Source organism: Gigantopelta aegis, chromosome 10, assembly GCF_016097555.1.
Source record: "Gigantopelta aegis isolate Gae_Host chromosome 10, Gae_host_genome, whole genome shotgun sequence".
Lineage (NCBI taxonomy): Eukaryota > Metazoa > Mollusca > Gastropoda > Neomphalida > Peltospiridae > Gigantopelta > Gigantopelta aegis.
In genome coordinates, this window is record NC_054708.1 from 19,796,303 (window position 1) to 19,815,560 (window position 19,258).

The 19,258-nt window shown below is 34.1% G+C and overlaps 1 protein-coding gene across 2 annotated transcripts in view; it reads left to right on the forward strand.

The window, feature by feature from the left end:
• The window catches only part of LOC121382741 (discoidin domain-containing receptor 2-like), a 181,164-nt gene extending 164,378 nt beyond the window's left edge, over window positions 1–16,786 (forward strand). Inside the window, exons 8-13 of one of the 2 annotated variants that reach the window (XM_041512313.1) lie at window positions 786–1,277; window positions 2,768–3,096; window positions 3,677–3,807; window positions 4,161–4,358; window positions 6,137–6,371; window positions 7,613–16,786. In XM_041512313.1, the coding sequence (XP_041368247.1) occupies window positions 786–1,277; window positions 2,768–3,096; window positions 3,677–3,807; window positions 4,161–4,358; window positions 6,137–6,371; window positions 7,613–7,945 (1,718 nt within the window). In that variant the 3' untranslated portion in view covers window positions 7,946–16,786. The remainder of the gene's footprint in view (window positions 1–785; window positions 1,278–2,767; window positions 3,097–3,676; window positions 3,808–4,160; window positions 4,359–6,136; window positions 6,372–7,612) is intronic. The other variant, XM_041512314.1, reaches the window with a different exon arrangement.
• Window positions 16,787–19,258: the final 2,472 nt, after the last annotated feature.

The following is a 19,258-nucleotide window of genomic DNA, read 5'->3' on the forward strand; positions in this document are numbered from 1 at the left end:
TGTGCTATCCTGCCTGTGGGAAGCGCAAATAAAAGATCCCTTGCTGCCTGTCGTAAAGAAGAGTAGCCTATGTGGCGACAGCGGGTTTCCTCTAAAAACAGTGTCAGAATGACCATATGTTTGACGTCCAATAGCCGATGATAAGATTAAAAATCAATGTGCTCTAGTGGCGTCGTTAAATAAAACAAACTTTACTTTTTTTACATTAATATACACACATTTGTGATTTCCTTTGACCATATTATTTCAAATTTGCTTTGGTGGTGACGGAAAAAACTGCTTGCATATATCACATTATAGGCAAGAATCAATATTGAGCTGCTACAGATATTAATTAAGATGATCAAAAATGCAGTAAATGTAGAAATACTCATATTCTAAACAAGAAAATGTAATTTTATTAGCTAAAATATTGTATTTGCTAAATACATATTACAATGGCTACAAAGTGAAGATAGCTCTTTAAAAGAACAACTCAGTATAATGTTTATTCTGCTATTCTGCTTAGAACGAACTACTGCATAGAACAAACTGATCATAAAGTCCTGTTTTATCTCCCTGTACATTAATAACCAACTAATGCAAATGTGTACAATGAACCACTGCTATAATGAACTAACTTTCTGGTTCGTTATAAGAGTACTTTACTGTACCATACTATTTCCCCAACTAATATTTGATGTTTAAAACTCAACATTAAGTAACAATAATGCTGAACTTTGAATAATATTTGATGTTTAAGTTTCTGGTTCTGATCATCACTGGAATCTCTTCTATTTTGCCAGCTCCTGCATCACAGCGACCATTCAGCGGAGACAAGAGTTACAGTGGTGACGAAGAATACACCATCAACCGACGGCAGAAGAAGAAAGGTGCCACGCTGAACGGTGACGATGTACACAAGAAGAAAGAAGAGACCAAAACGGACGACGGCTTCATCGGCATCATCATCGCAGGCCTGGCTGCTCTGATCGTCATTCTCGTCATCATCATCGTCATCTTCGTCATCCGTCACAAGCGGCGCAAGAACAACAATAACCGGCGCAGTCTGAAGCCGGTGGTCGATCACCACGCCATCAACCTCAATGACCTCTGCGGCACGTCGAACGGGAAGGTTTCCAATGGCAACATGTACAACTGCGTGGCGACAGACGAGCTGGACTCGGAGAAGGAGATGATGGGTGACGGGAAGCTCAGCAAGCCAGCCTACCTCGAACCCAAGGACACTATTCAGGGTAGAGAACTCCCCGATCTCCCCCCAAGCCCAGTGTCTGGTGGTTTGTAATCAAAAATCTCAATTGCGCATGTTCGGTGTCAACTGAATGGAAATCACGTGGACTTTTCTCATCTTTCCTCTTTTGGTATTTTGTTTAATTAGTTTCCATTGCTGACGGACATTTAAGTTGATGGAGTTAGTAAATGTCATTATTAACTTGTAGGAGGTTGGATTTTAGGAGTTTACTTTTTGTGTATATATAGTGATGTGATACTATTTGAAATTAAATATCTTCATTTGTCATTATTGGCCTTGAATTATCTTATAATTTACAGAAAGGTTTAAAACTGGAAAGAAAATAATTTTTCTTCACAATCTTCAATTATCACCACCGCAACAGTTTTAAATAATCAATTTAAAATGAATAGAGTATATGAATAAAAGTATCATCAATAAAAATTAAAATTGACTAGTATTTATTTCTAAAGTATTTTCTGTGTCTGTTATAATTTACTGTAGGCAGTACTAATTATGTGTTGAAGGTGACTGTGAAATAGCATTGTTTAAACTAAGGTGGATGGGTGGCAAAGTGATGATAACAAAGGCAAACAAAGGAACAGGCATTATGAGAAAACCGATTGTAATTAAAGTATTTTGGGTGTCTGTCAGCAAAGGAAACACATTTTTGAAAATGAGGCCTCAATACAGGTCTTCTTTCTCTTTATCTATATTGATATCTAGACTAGTTTGGCTTGCTTATGAACCGACCAGAACTGTTGTGCTTGAACTTATTCTCCATACTTCCTTTAGCTTCGTTTTTATTTTTACATTTTCAATGTATTTATATTGAATGTTGGTGTAATGTTATTTCTTATGATAGTTTTTAGGCTAAGTTTACATGAACAATTTCTGTTATTTTTTCTACAAAGGATACTAAATATTTTTCGGCAAAAAAAATAATATAATGATAAATTATCAAATATCTTCATTTTTATCTACATGTATATTTTGATGTTGTTATGCACTATATTTCTTAGCATGTTTAGCTCTGTGCAAAACATTATGTTTGCTCAGTAATTTATTCGATATCAAAGAGCCCACTGCCCCTAAAGGTGATGTTACATGATATAAGTGTCTCGTACGAGAATAGCCACAAGAAGAGCTGATTGTAACAAGACAACATTATGATTTTGTTGGTTGCTATGCAATCGGCTATTCTTGTACAAGACACTTGTATCATGTGGCATTGCCTACAGCTATTGCTCTGTATTGCTATTACTCCAGTATCTGAATTCACCATTTTGTTGTCCTGCCATCCAGCTGCACACAAAAGTTGTCTCCCCTTGTTGTAAGTTGAAATGTGTATAAATGTAGGCTATATTGATATATGCATAAAACAGAGTAATACTGTACTTTATGTTTTAAATATTTGAAGATAGTATGTATCTCATTATATGTAGTCCGAAAATGCTTTGCTTTCGGTGTTCGGTGTATATTATTTAAAAGTAAAATATTCATATATATTACATATGATAAATGTCATGTTTGTAGGGTCACGTGACTATGCTGTCCCTGATGTCACAAAATCAGCCCTTGTTGTAAACCTGCCCCCACGTCCTGCCCGTCCTCCGATGTCACTTCCAGCAGTTCAGGTTGGCAGTGTTCTCGACAAACCTCCCAACTATGACGCTCTGTATGCAGCGGCTGACATAGTTAATGTGCACGGCGCCAACGTTCCCAGCATGCAGGGAGTCAGTGGTAACAACGTCTACGCTGTACCCAATGCTGACCTGCTCCTCAGCATCGACTACTCCGTGTTGGAGTTTCCGAGAGAGAATCTTCGTTTTGTAGAGGTGCTAGGAGAGGGACAGTTCGGAGAAGTACGGTTCTTGTAATATAGTTAAATGTTTAAGCTGTCATTCACTAAATTGCAAAATACATATTAAAATGGCATTTGGTAAAAAAAAATTTTTTTTATCTTTATGAATACATTTCATTATTAAATTACCTAAAAGCTAATTTGAAATTAAAATAAGTCCAAATCAATAAAGTATTTCATTATTAAATTACCTAAAAGCTGATTTGAAGTTAAAATGAGTCCAAATTAAGAATATAACTGAAATTTTAATTTGTTTACAAATTTATTTTATCAAATTGCTAAGACATTTTTTTGGTCCATCTTTAACCCTGAATAATTTTTCTTTTTTGTTGTCTGTTAAAATGTTCATGCTTAAAAAAAAAAAATTTACTCGAGATTTGGGAGTTAATATTTTATTCAGGGAATGAGAACATCTTTTCTGAAAGGAGTTCGAATATTGAAAATAAAAATTAGTAGTGTTATATATTCCCAAATGGACAATAAGTTAAATGTGTGCATGTAAAACAGATGATGATATTTTCTTTCAGAGTAAAATATTTCAAATCACGGATTTGTTTTATGTGACATGATGTTGTTTTCAGGTTCACCTTTGTGAAGCGCTTCGTATTAACGACATTCTGGGAGATGAGTACATGGGAAACAGAACAAACACGAACCGTTCGATGCTGGTCGCTGTCAAGATGTTACGACCCAACGCTGATGACAGAGCCAGGTATATAGAAGCTATACTTCTCTAGTCAAAGAACACTAGCCTGAGATGTGATGGATCGTAGGGTCAATTGATCTATTTACTAGTCTTGGGAATCGGTTGGAATTTCATCATCAGTAATCGGTTATAATCAGTTTTAATAGGTTGACTCCAACCAATCAACTTTCAATTATACAATCAGTTAAGAGTTATATAAACATAAGGATAACTATAAGGACCAGAAAGTTTGTTTTGTTTAACGACACCACTAGAGCACATTGATTTATTAATTATCGGCTATTGGATGTCAAACATATTAACCGAGCATCTATTGTCGTATATGTGACCAATTTGACCTTTTGATTATCTCTTCGTAGAGCTGACTTCCACAAAGAGGTGAAGATAATGTCTCAGCTGAAGGACCCCAACATCGTGCACGTTCTCGGCGTGTGTACGCGCGAGGAACCGCTGTGTATGATTGTCGAGTACATGAAGTATGGAGATCTGAACCAGTTCATCCTGGAACACGTCCCGGAGAGCCCCGTCGCTGAAGCCACCAACGCCAAGACTCTGAGGTACGCATGTCTCGAACGTCTCAGTCAACAGGGTTTTTAGTCGAAGGAAGAAGGTTGATATGTTGGGGGAAGGTTACCTGTACATGTTAACTGATTCTTGCTGTCATTGTTATTTATATGTATGAATGAATGAACGAATGAATGAATATTTAACGACACCCCAGCATGAAAAATACATCAGCTATTGGATGTCAATCAGAAGTAAATACATTAATTAAAATGATCAATATCTGATAAATGAATGAATTAATGTTGTATTAATGGACTGAAGTAGTGCATCATATCAGGTTGAAACCACCACCCTGCTCAAACGATTTTTCTTTTTTTACATATATTTTTTGTGAGAAGATGGTTTGAACCCCCCCCCCCCCCCCCCCCCTAGAAATTTTGTTCACTAGTCTAAGACTCCCATGCATAAATTCCTGTACATGCATCCGAGTATAATGTATGTATGTAATCCAGAAGCACAGTGTTACGGTACTTCTAATTGTGTTAGATGACTGTTGAAGTTAGTTTGATGTTTAGCATAGTGGCTAAGCCATTGGCCTTAAGGTTGTTAGATACCTGTTTCACATCTTGGTACTGGCACACACCCAGAGTTTTGAGAGCTCATTGAGCAGGTGTAAGATATCCAGACCTTTCCCCAGGATATTTTTAAGGCGCTTACATTTTCACTATCAGTTTAATGCAAATGCAAGTGCCAGCTTTGTTGTCTATAACAATTAGTAATCAACTGTTGTTAAACAAAAGGGTGCTGAGGGCCCTGCACCTAATTAGGTATGAAGGACATGTTTCACCTCTTAGAAGTGTGAATACCTGTGTACTGTAAAGTTTTAAAAGTTGTTACAACCAACAGTTGATTGTCACATATAGCCAATGAAAGCACAGAGGCAATTGATTTAAGGCCCTTACATGATATGATGCCAAAGCACTTACTTACGCACTTACGGCATAGTGGCCCCTATGTGTCTGGGGAACCCCTGGGTATCTATACAGCCTTCTCTCTCACGATAACCACTAATAACTAGCCAAGAACAGACTATTTTATTTATGTCCAATTAAGGTTCAAGCACAATGTCCTGACATCCATAGGACCAAGTGAAAAGTTCTTTTCAGATATCTCTGGTTAAAAAAACAAAAACAATTCTGTACAGATATCTAAAACAGGACTGAATTTTCCCCCCCAATTTTATGGGAATTCAGGTTTAATGAGGGTCTGATTTTGAGAGATTTCACTGTATTAAATTCAAAATTAAAGGGACATTCCTGAGTTTGCTGCAATTTTTAAGATGTTATCGACTAACAGAGAATTTCTAACGATTGTAATTACATATCAAATATAAGTGTTTAGCATAAAATATTAGTGGCCGTATATTAAACATGTTTCTGATAGTTCTAATATTTGTATTAGGTTAAATTTCATTTTATTTCCTACTATAAAATGTTTTCGTTCATACAAAATTATTTAAAGACAAAATCCAATTTGGGCTTTTTACAATATTAAGACGACTAGAAACACATAGAATATACAAACACTGATATTCTAAACAAGAAAATATATTTAATATGTAAGTTTAATCGTAGAAATATTTTATTAGTCGGAAACATCTTACAATGCAGCAAACTCAGGAATGTCCCTTTAAGAATATTTGCTAAATGTTTGCCCCAGCTAGACATGGAGATTTATATGTTCTTTTTTTCAATACTGTTAATTTAACATAAACATGATGAAGATTTGTTTAATTTTTAATTTTTGTGTATTTTTTCTTGCATTCTAGTTATGGCTGCTTGATATTTATTGCGTCTCAAATTGCGTCTGGAATGAAGTATCTGGAATCACTGAACATGGTACACCGAGACCTGGCTACCCGAAACTGTCTCGTCGGCACCAACTACCTGATCAAGATATCCGACTTTGGCATGAGTCGCAGTCTGTACAGCGCCGACTACTACCGAATTGAAGGACGTGCGGTGCTGCCTATCAGATGGATGGCATGGGAAAGTATCCTCCTGGTAAGTCGACACACCGATGGAATCATTCAAATATGGCTGACAGCTTATGGAAATTATTAAAAGTCTGGCATGTAACTCAGTGGGAGAGTATTTTGCTTAAGGTGTAACAGGTTAAATAAGGAATTGATTGATGGTCTGATGTTTATATTTAGTGTTTGGTGTCCCAGCCGGTGCCATGCAAATGGTTACCAAAGCATGTGCAGTTCTGTCTATGGGGAAAGTGGATATAAAAGACCCTTTCCTGTTATTTGGTAGGGATATCATATATGACAATAGATGACATCACACAAAGCCTTTTTAAACAGCATTTGTGTTTCAAATCTGAGAGGAACATCTGTCTTGCCTTGAAAATTTCAGGTGATATTTAAAATCTTCACATCCAATTACACAGCAAGAAGTGACTCATACTCTGGGTGATTCCACTAAATCTGCAAATAGTTAAAGCTGGTTTTAATATTGAAAACTGATTGAATTGCCAGCCGGTTTTAGCATTAAATCTTAACTGAATTATGTATTAAAATGTTGCAGATAAAATTGTACACTACAAGTGATTCATGTTATGTGCTTCTTGCCCAGTGATAAAGAGATTGCCGACAGTCGATAGGCCTGGGATCGATCACCATCAGTGGTCCCATTGGGCTATTTCTTGTTCCAGCCAGTGCACCACAACTGGTATATCAAAGGCTGTGGTATATGTTATCCTGTCTGTGGGATGATGCATATAAAAGAACCCTTGCTACTGATGGAAAAATGTAGCAGGTTTCTGCTCTAAGACTATATGTCAAAATTACCAAATGTTAGACATGCAATAGCTGATGATTAATAAATAAATAAATGTGCTCCTGTGGTGTCGTTAAACAAAACAAACTTTTAACAGGCTGGTAGGTACTGGGTTCGGATCCCAGTCGAGGCATGGGATTTTTAATCCAAATACCGCCTCAAAACCCTGAGTGAGTGCTCTGCAAGGCTCAATGGGTAGGTGTAAACCACTTGCACCGACCAGTGATCCATGACTGGTTTAACGAAGGCCATGGTTTGTGCTATCCTGCCTGTGGGAAGTGCAAATAAAAGACCCCTTGCTGCCTGTCTAAAAGAGTAGCCTATGTGGCGACAGTGGGTTTCCTCTAAAAACAGTGTCAGAATGACCATATGTTTGACGTCCAATAGCCGATGATAAGATAAAAAAAATCAATGTGCTCTAGTGGCTTCGTTAAATAAAACAAACTTTACTTTTATAACAGGGCAAGTTCACGACAAAGAGCGATGTATGGTCGTTTGCCGTAACTCTGTGGGAAGTGCTGACCTTCAACAAGGATCAACCATACGATGTGCTGACCGATGAACAGGTGATCGAGAACGCTGGACACTACTACAGGAATGATAACCTGCAGGTCTACCTGCCGCAGCCCCCGAACTGTCCCAAGGAGATCTACGACCTGATGCGGGAGTGCTGGAACCGGCAGGAGAGCGAGCGGCCCACCTTCAGGGAAATCCACATGTTCCTGCAGAGGAAGAACATGGGCTACAACCCGAAAGACGAAAAACTTAGCCAAATAACAGTCCCAGTGTGTTGATATGTGATGATTACGATTAATTAAAATGTTGAATTTTGAATATTAATTGAGGCGTGTGAGAACTACACAAGGTGGAGCTAGTCAAGAGGGAATCACATATCAGTGACATGAGACATGTCCACATACACGTTGCCATATTCATGGTTGTGCACTTGTCAAACTCCTCAGATTGAAGAGTTCTGAAGAAAGGGAGACAATCTCTCTCTCCTTTCCTCTCCGTGAACCTCACAGGAGTGAGGACAACCTGCCTATAGGGTGCTAATACATGGTATGAATTAATTAATTATGTTGTATAGTGATACCAAAGGTCGTTCCTGTAAACAATGTTTAATATGAACAGAGTATATATATATATATATATATATATATATATATACACACAAACATATATAATTATTGAACATTATATACTCTAAAATATTAACAGTACAGATCCAGAGAAATTATTTTTGTTTTTATGAAGGAAAAAAAAAAAAAGAATAATAAAAAACAATGGTATAAAATTGACGGTGGTTTGTTGATTTAAAGAATTGTCCAGACCTGACTTTTAAAGTGATTGGATGAAGTTGCTGGTTGTGTTATGTTGTGACACTGACGGTAAACCTTCCCTGTGCTGTGTATACTCTTGTATATCGAACACACACACACACAATTACACACTGTCTGATGGTCACATGCTCAATCTAAAGCACAAGAGGGTCACATGTTTGTGAAAGTTATGTTCAAAGATGTTGAAGTGTTTGTGAAGGTTCTCTTCACAAAAGAGATGTTGAAGTGTTTGTGAAGGTTCTCTTCACAAGGGAGATGTTGAAGTGTTTGTGAAGGTTCTCTTCACAAAAGAGATGTTGAAGTGTTTGTGAAGGTTCTCTTCACAAGGGAGATGTTGAAGTATTTGTGAAGTTTCTCTTCACAAGGGAGATGTTGAAGTATTTGTGAAGGTTATCTTCACAAGAGAGATGTTGAAGATTTTGTGAAAGTTCTGATTGGATCTCCACACTGGAGTTGATGGAAATGTAAAAACAATGTGGTCAACATGGCCAGACTGATTCGAAGATTTTCTGACAATGAAATTCCTCATCCATGACTTCCATTCACAGGATTGGTAGTAACCGCTTTCAAACATAACTAGCTGGTGTGTGGCTGTATATAATTCAATATACATGAACTGTGACTCGGACCTATGTTGTTGTTGTATACAGGGTTAGCAGCTAGTGTAGAAAGTAAACACACCAAGCTGTATGACTGTTTAGAAGAGCGTTCATGTTTTTAAGTTATTATATTGGAACTATTCTTTGTGTAATGTCTTCACTTTACATTGTTAAAAATTAGTCCAGTAAATGTGACAACACTTACCATCATTGACAATCTTAGTTTTTTTCTTCAGATTTGGGACATTTTATTTTATTTTGTTTTTCTGTTCATGAGTTTGTTACTGGCTACCAGTAATGGTCAGCCATTTATTGTTATACATGATCATAGAGGCCAGTTCACAACAATATAGAGCATTCTTTTGGAATTGTTATGGTTTAAAACACAACTTATTATTGCAGGTTATGCATTTAAGGACATAATATTTTATTTTTAAACTGACAAATCATAAGGTACGTGTAATTTAAGCTGTCTCTTCAATAATTATACTTACTTACTTAATCCTCTTTGTGTGTAGTCACACATAAGGCCCATCAATAACTGTACATGTATCATTAAATGAAAATACAAGAAATTAATACTTGATATCAAGGAACCCAAGATGTTATTTTAGCTTTAATACCATCATACAGTAGACCGTACAACACACTAAAATAAATCTGAATCAAATACCAAACATATATTTTTTAATATAAATACTTGATATATATTAAGATACGTTAGTTTTACTTATCCACTAATTTTGTCATTTCAATAGAATGTCTGCTATGTTAAATTTTAATATATCTACAAGGTACATGTCATTTAAGCTGTCTCTTCAATAACTGTACATGTATCATTAAATGAAAAGACAAGAATTTAATGCTTGATATCAAGGGACCCAAGATGTTATTTTAGCTTTAATACCATCATACAGTAGGCCGTACAACACACTAAAATAAATCTGCATAATTTTAGTTGACATATCCACTAATTTTGTCATTTCAATACCATGTCTGCTATCTTATCCCAAAAACATAGATAGTACAGATTTTAATATATCTATAAGGCACATTTGCAGCTAAAAACGTGGCCATTTTGAAAAAACCCCCAAAAAACTACAACTTTACTTTTAGTTTAATATGAAATGACATATTTTAATCCACAAAGAAATGTTTCCACTATTTTAATACATAGGAAGCTGTCTAAATATTGCTTTAAAAACATTGAATTATGTTTCGTTTTGTTTGTCTAATTAACTAATTATGAAAGAATGTACATGTATTTGTTTATGAAAAAAACAATATTAGTCTAGTCGACTTGTATATGAAAGATTAACAGTGTTCTGTCATCTGTGGTCTTTATAGACGTCCCATGTCTGTAGCAAGTTGATAAATGAGTCGTGTTTGTGATACCAGATTCATGTTACTGCAGAAACTTTAGGATTAACTTTCTTACAAATATATATGGTGTGTGTATGTGTGTCCATGTACATGTAAATAATAAACACATAACATACACGCATGCATGAACACGAAGACATCGAACCGATTGAAAGTCCTCGCTATACACACACAGATCATGTACGATCAGAAGTTTCATCTGTCTGGCAATGTCAAGGTCAGTTTGGCATAATTTACATAATTTACCTTATGTCTGAGTTTCCAGTGACTGATTGAACATGACATAACATGTGTACACAAATATTAGCTTTATGCTGGCTGTACAATTATATATTTTGTATATATGGCTGTATAATTTCATCTACGTTCTTAAAAAGTTTTTTTGTGGTTTTTGATGATTTTTTTTTTTCATAAAAAAAAATCAAATACGTCATGTCAGGTGAATCACGTGATATCTGTAATGTATTAATTCCATTGTTTATTATTAAGTTCCAAAGAGTTTCATGCTTTTATAGAATTTTAAACAACTGTGCTCGTATGTAATTTTCATGTTAATTAAGTCTCCCATGTTTGTTAGTGGGATATAAAAACAAAAAAATTCACTATTCAGAACTCTGCAAAATGAAAACTCACACTTCTTTTCTTATGGCCAATAGAAATAGTGTCACCAGATGTAGACCGTTTTTTAATATAACAAGAAAATGGATGAAAATTGCCAAGCGAAAACTAAACGTTTTGGTTTTCATCTTTGTATGGTTCTGGATAGTGAACGACGTGTATACAAAAGTTGTATACATGTAGCTTGGCAAATAGGGTATTTCCTCTCAGTCAAGTCCTGTATCTGGTAATACCGATGATGTATATTTTCATACTTTGACATTATATACATTGAACTATTTCTGTTACTAATTCTATAGAAGGTCATTATCTTAGATATTAAAAACAAATTGGTCAAAGATATCAAGTTATCACCAATATCAAACCTGTCCATAAGGCAGCGGTCAAAATTGGCTGAAATTCCTGCCCGACCATTAAGTCTGCCAACCCGAATTAAAACTAACTGAACCAAACATAATTGACTTGGACTAATGTGTAAATATTTGCTGGTCTGACAAGCAAAAAACAATATCCCGGCCTGTGTAATGTCCACCCAAGTTATTTAGGTGTATAAGATAACCTTTAATGATTATGTGGACTTAAAATTGACAAGTGTGTTTTAATACTCTGCAGTTGGTTCAAAGTTGAAAATAATACATTATTGAATTTCCATTTTTACTTGACTTGACTGGATTAAACATAATATGGTGCATTTTAGCATATTTCTTGTTTAATGCATTCAGCATTACAATTTAAATACTTGTTTGTTATTTTTGTATCAAATGATTGCTCTTAGTTCATTGAATAAGTAGGATGGTTTTATCAGGTTTTGTCTGTTTAATCTAAAAGTGCCAAAGTAGGCTTTGTTTACCGTTTCCTGTGGTAAGTTACCAAAAAACAAGATTCACACAAATGGAGTTATCCATTGTTTTGATCACATTCCAGTTCGAAATTACTGTATTTGATGTGATTTTAGTAGAATGATACGGGGCGACCAACACTTAATATTTCAAGAATGTTTATTTCTCAGATTACTTTGGGGAATTTTAAACTTCATTAAAAAAATATATTAAAAATCAAGAATTGTTTTTATACTGTGTTCTTTGTTTTGTGCTGGTTATAAGAGTATTTTAATTTTTAATTTCAGTTTTTGCAGTATAAAAAACAATTATTTTAGAAAACCTTCTTATTTATGTTATTATTATAATCTTAACAAAATGTTTATTTAATTTTTAAATATTAAAAATGTTTATTCTTTAAGTTTTTTCCCATCTTTTAGTTTTCTGCTAGGTTGGTCGTCCTGCGATAAATTGTGTGGTTGGTTTACAATAGGATAATTTTAAGACCAGTCAGTGAAATTCTGATTTGAGCAGTGGCTTATTATGCTGATAACGCTGATTATGCTTACCACAATACTGGTTAAATTAACTAATTGACAATGCTACGCGATGAAGAATATCGACATATTCTTTTTCCTCAGCAAAACGTGGTGGCAAAAACTAACTTGTTGACCAGTCATTGAATCAAAAAGTATTTCATGACTTAAGTCTAATATAAGCAGCTAAAATTGCACGTAAGACTGACTAAAACTATTAATTTAGAATTGTTAGTAAAGTGTTTGGTTTTCTGTTTTAAATATTAGTTCTAATTAAATTGGTAGAAATATATATATTTTTGAAATGATGTTTTGTAATTACAGTTGATATTTCTGTACTGTACTGAACTAGGAATTAATGTCTTAGTGTTAGAACAGTTTAGCGACAGTTAAACAACGTGTCAGTGCTTTAAGTACGTTAAATGTCTCTAAAAGGCTTTGCACATGAATGAATGGTTGGGATTTAGTTCATTCCATAGTCATGCATATACATGTATATGAATTTTCAAAATGTATTCATCTGGCTAGGTTTTATTTTACCCCTATCAAATTACATGAATATTAATAATTATGTTTCATGAACACTATCAAACTTGAATGTTTTCAGCTGTACAAAACACCAATCATAATAAAGCTGTTGAAATGTGTTGTGTGTACAACATGGTTTATTATTAGCTGTCTGTGAGGTAAATAATAAATTCATTGGTTGTGATATTTTTAAATCTTTCATGTTAGACTGGTTCCACAGTTATTCTTCTACCATTCACAGGATGTTTATTACCATTCGTTTAATTTGTACTTTTTATTACTAAGACCCTTTTTCTTACAAAGTTTTATTTACTGAAATTACATTTTATGATTAACTTTTGGAAAATATTATTTGTACTGATAATAAACACAGTTCATATTTGTTTTATGTTTCAAGGAAGATACACTCAAAGCATTGTTATTTTGAACTTGGTGACCATGCCAAAAATTAATAATAATATAACCTCGTTATCAAAGACTGAATAATATGAACTAATAAATAAAGTAATAAATATATTTTAAAAAGGATTTTTGTTATAATTCACTTTCTAATACATTGTTTATAAATGGTAAGAGAATATATTCTAATTTTATACAAATTGTACTAGGATTATGACCTGGCTTGGTCTTGGATAGATATTTCTGGTTTAAGAGTTTGATATCAGAAAAATCATGCTAAAATATTGTTTGTTATTACTTAGCTTAGTGGTAAATCACATCAGCAATTTGTAACCTTAATTGGATGAGACCGGAAAGAATTGTTACACCAAAACAACACCCCCACTTTTTGATATGACAACATTAAATGTAGACAGAAAAATTATAACATTCTGCTTGATGGTAGAAGAACAGCTTTGGAACAAGTCCCTGGTCCTTCATCTAGTTTGATAATCTCAACAATGAGCATGCTCAGCCATATATTTTTGTATATGGATAGTTACAAACTGTACAAATGAACCGTTAAAATTCTTCTTTTTAAAAACAACTGTTCTTTCAGGAAGTCTGTAAATAATGTTTAACAATGTCTTGTGTTTCGGTGTGTATTGACTTTTGTACATGTGCACTTGTGTAAAATAAGAAAAAATAAATACCCCACACACAATTATTTTCATGTCTGTAGCTGTCGACAAGTTAGTCATGAATTAGTCTTTTTACATTATATTTTCATCTACAGCTTTAAAATATGAATGTTTTCATCATAAGATGGGTTTGTCCAGTCTCCCCAACCCACCACCCATTAGCAACAAGGTCATTAACAGTATAGTTTGGTCACATCAAGAATTCAAAAGACACTTGAGATTTATTTTAAAATCTGCAAAACCAGGTGATTTTGATGAGAAAACTCCTTACAAACATTGATGGATGTTCCAAACTCTTTAACCACAGCTTTGTTATTTTCTATTTTATAAGATAGGTTTTATTTTGTGTTCCACAAATTTTTAAAATGACCACATTACGTTGTGTTCTTTTTAAACATGTTTTTTTAGGTTCAAAATGTAAAAAATGCTTTTCCACATACACATTCTATTGTGTGGGTTACAAGAAATAATTACACTTGTGTAGACAACACAAATATCAGACATCTGTTGTAAATGCAGTCGTAATTATTAGTAATAAAGTTGAAGTCAGGTGACACATAAAGGTGATGGGTACTAGTATATGTAGTTTGTAAATCTGTGGAGAACGGTCAAGTAGAATAAATATTAGACTAGTGTTTATTTTTGCTAAACTAAATGATCCCGTCATAGTCCAGTGGCCACCGTCACTTTCAGTCATTTTTACCACTTCTAAGCCCTAACCACTCATTTGGTTATGTTGTTCATTGAATGTTATTGTAATAATCAGCCAAAAATGTTTAAGTTGTAATAAACTGCGCATACACAAATATATTTAAAATGTTATTTCTTGAATTGTGATATTTAGTTATCGGTAATGAAACCTATAAGCTGATGATTAATTGATCAGTGTGCTCTAGTGGTGTCATTGAACAAAATAAACTTTAACTTTAAAACCTATAAGTATGTCGAATTGAAGCATCCATTTTTGGTCTCATTTGACTTAATGATGGTTACTATAAAATAAAGACAAAAAAATTATCTACTCTTGAAATGTAAAGTATATATTTCAAGGCTTGCTCGACATAATTTCCAAGATATTTGATTAAAATAGGCATCATTAATTTTAAGTTTTTATAAAATGACATGGCCTGGTGCTAAATGGGGTTATTTATTAATATGTATAAAGTCCCTTGGTTATGCTTTAACACCATTTAAAAATTAGTGAACATTGTGTAATTCTTTCTGGGAATATTTGTGCACATAACCACAACGACTATAGATGAACCATTGAAACTAATGCTCATGATTCCCAAATCTTGTAATATTAGTTTTATGTACAGATCAGTTGTAGTGACCTGCTGTTAGATAGACAGTTAAAAGAAAACATGACACATGTTAACTTGGTTGTATTTTTTGCACTTTGTTACTGTCCCATCACTTACTGTGTGTCCCCGTTACAATAGATTCCTATATTCATGTTGAGTATTGGTCAAACGTTCTGCATATGGAGTACAGACACGAGTTGTACTTGTGAAAAGATGTTTGTTATGATTGGTTAAATAGTTTTTGTCATTAAAGAGGATTGGACACCAGGTTCTGATGTCAAAATAATAGGCTCTGTTAAAATATTTTCACAATCAAGAGGTGTGTTCGTTACATAGCTTTTGTTTGTAAATGCCAGTTATTGCTTCGACTGGTTCACACTTCATCTTCATTTAACATAGAGTCAAAACCAGTCTAGTGACTCGTATTGAGTGTTTCATAATACACAGAGCTCTCCCTGTTCATTGTCAAATTGGACAATTGCTAATTTTCATACAAAGAGACTACAAGATTGAGCATTTGGCTCATAAAATTTTCTTTAAATTAAACACTTTTGTGAAAAGTGGCTAAACCAAAATTATTTCCAGTGTGAACCTGCCAGTGAGCTTGCACCAATTAAACATAGAGCAGAGTTTTAAGGTGATGACTTTTGTAAGAGACATGGTCGAAATTACCAAATATTTGACATTCATTTGATTAATAAATCAATCTGCTCTAGTGGTGTTGTTAAAAAAAACCCACATTTTTATAACAGACTTTGTATACATTTTAAAAAACCAAGCAAATTTAGTTTTTGCATCCACTTATAAAAGTAATAAAAACCATTAATAAATATTTTTTCTTTACTAAATAGATTTAAAAAGGCAACTTGTTTTCTTTTTTCTGGACTGTAATGACAGTTGATTAACAGAGCCCATGAATTTGATGTCCAAAACACATGACTGATTCCCGTTAATTTGAACTGGTTTCAGTTTTCGGATCCGTTTCTTTTTATTTTTTAATTATGTTGAATCTCAATAATCAGTATTAGTTGAAATATTTGTTGTCTGTGTTTCATTTCCCCAATGTTGCATCACAAACAGTTCTGTTACTATGGTTACACATGATATCCATATTGTTAAGCTTAATTTATTAGCATTTTAAAGTTTTCATTTCGAAAGCTATTTATCCAGTCAGTTTTAGTTAGTATATAAGCTGAGACATGAAGTGTGATTTTTCAGATTTCGTTTTCTGTAAGCTCTTACTCTGCATGTCTAACTTTATTTTTTAGCTGCTTTTCTTTTATAAACATTCGAGTTGAAATGAACCACGCTTTATAAAAACTGGTGCAAAAGATGTAATTTTTTTTGTATGTTTATTTGCTGAAATGTAAGAACAAAGGCGCTTTGTTCATTACATGTAAATAAAAGCGCATCGTCTATTAAAGTGATCAATGCATTGTTGTTTTTTTTCCCCCTTCCATAATTAGTATTTAAGTTTGGACATTTATGTTTATGGAGAATGTTTAACACAGTGGACAGACGAAGTTTGGAAGGAGTGAAAGAATGTTTCATTTAACGACACTAAAAACATTTTAATTACCGTTATGTGGTGTCGAACGTATGGTAAAAGACGACAGATAATGAGAGGAAACCTGATGCCATGCAATTAACAGCAAGGGATCTCTTATATGCAGTATACCACAGACATGATAGTACATACCACAGCCTTTGTTACACCAGTTGTGTAGCACTGGCTGAAACAAGAAATGGGCCCAAGACACCCCAACCTGAAAAATACATTGGTTATTTGGTGTTAAACTATGGTAAATACAAACATTAAATGATGAACTACATCAATATAAAAATGGTGCCCATTAACAAGGATCAATTATTGATCATAGACCACACATCAGGCGAACGTTTACGACAGATACATCCCCCCCCCTTTAAAAAGTTTTTCTAATAAATTTAGTGTAAGCATGAATAGGAATGTTTTCTAGACCGTATTCATATAACTTTTACCTCATTACTGCAAAAAAATTAAGTATTTGTTCTCAATAATTCCAGTTTAGCTTGATGTAGAAAAATAAAATAAAAACAGTTTTCGAAACAACAAAAATGTTCTATCGTAATCATTATGTGCAGCTTATAAAACCATTGGTCTAGGTATAAATAAAACAGCAATACTCACTCATAGTGAAAATGGAGTTTGAAACTAATTTCTGAATTCTTTTTATTGTACCAATTGTTCTAAAAGGATTTCCAATTGTTTAGACAGATTAACAAAACAATCATCAAATGGAGTTTACTAGGATACACTAACCAAGAAAATGTCATTTTAAACTGTATGAGCAAATAATATTCTTACAGTATTGCTGTAAAATGGTGAAAGCATAAACAACTGTACAGAGAAATGGACTGTTACCCAGATAGCATGCTCTTTAGCTGTATCCTAACTGGATGCAAGTGATTATTCCGATTAGGATACAGCAATTGAAATCAGTGGTTTCTAAAAATATCGCTCACGTCGGGTTTAGTGTACCAGTGTGAACCATCACCTAGTAGCCAACATCAGTCCTGAGAAATGGGAGTTATGGAATGTGTTATGCTTTGGGTTAAAACGTTAGGAGGGAAATTGTTCATCGTTGGCCCATCAGCATTTTGGCCTAGCAGCCAACATTGGTTCAGTTGAAAGGAGTTACGAAATCTGTTGTTCAAAGTTAAAAAGCATGATGGTGGAAAATTTCTTGTGCTTTACATAACTGCTGAATGGCCCTTTGCCCATCGGCATCTAATACATGTATATGGCAATTGCTAGATTTGGTCCAGAGAATAAGAGAAGCAGCAATTGCTTCATTGTAAGTCACTGCCAGCGGTCTTTTATATGCACTTCTCTCCACTAAGAGAACCGCACATACGTCAGCATTTGCACAGCGTTTGGCTGGTAAAGGGAAGAAGCCATTGGATTCTCAGACATGTTCTCTACCACAGAGCTTACTTCCCAATCCCACAGTGACGATGCTTATTCAAATGTTTGACATCAAACAAAACAGATATAAAACTAACAGTCCAGACTCGTATTTTCAAAGAAAATATTGCTCATACAAAGAGCCTGTAAATAAAGTCGGAACACTGCTAGTCTTGCATTTACCACACACACACAACACACACAACACACACACAACACACAACACACACAACACACACACACACATACAATTAAAAAAGCTATCGTATCCCTTGGTCTTTGATGGGACCATAAACATTGTAACAAAAAAAGGGATCCATCTGCTTATTATAAGCATGGACATAATGGTCTCCCAAAATTCTATATACAAAATTGAACTTCTATATTGAAAACAGAAGACATCAAGTAAATTTTGCAAAAACATTTTATTGATTAGAAAAATATACTCTGTACATCCTATCAAGTGATGTTAAGCGATGCACCATGGCTTCTAAACTTTATTCTACAAAATTTACAAACATTAACTTGACCATTAACAGGTATAGAATATGGGTGCTTATTTATCTGCAAGGCCTACTAAAAGAAACTCTGCTAAAAACATTGCAGGTTTAAATTCCAATCACTAATAAGATGAGGTGTAATGATACAAGCAGACCTTGATATTTAAATATTATACATATCCCAATATGTTACTCTCAATACAATATATTTATCCTGTAACCACTGTTTCTATTAACCGATTATGATGATTATGATAAGCGAAGTTATAAACGTATATACTAGCAGATTATGACTTTTGACATGCGTGTGATGTCGCATATGCATACATTATAAACTTGCTCATCCGACTCCTAGGTCTTTGTACAATGTAGCTGAAATAACAGAAATAATAACTTTTCCCTTTAATTTTTATGAACATCAGGATAAAAATAACTATTTAATGATGTACGAT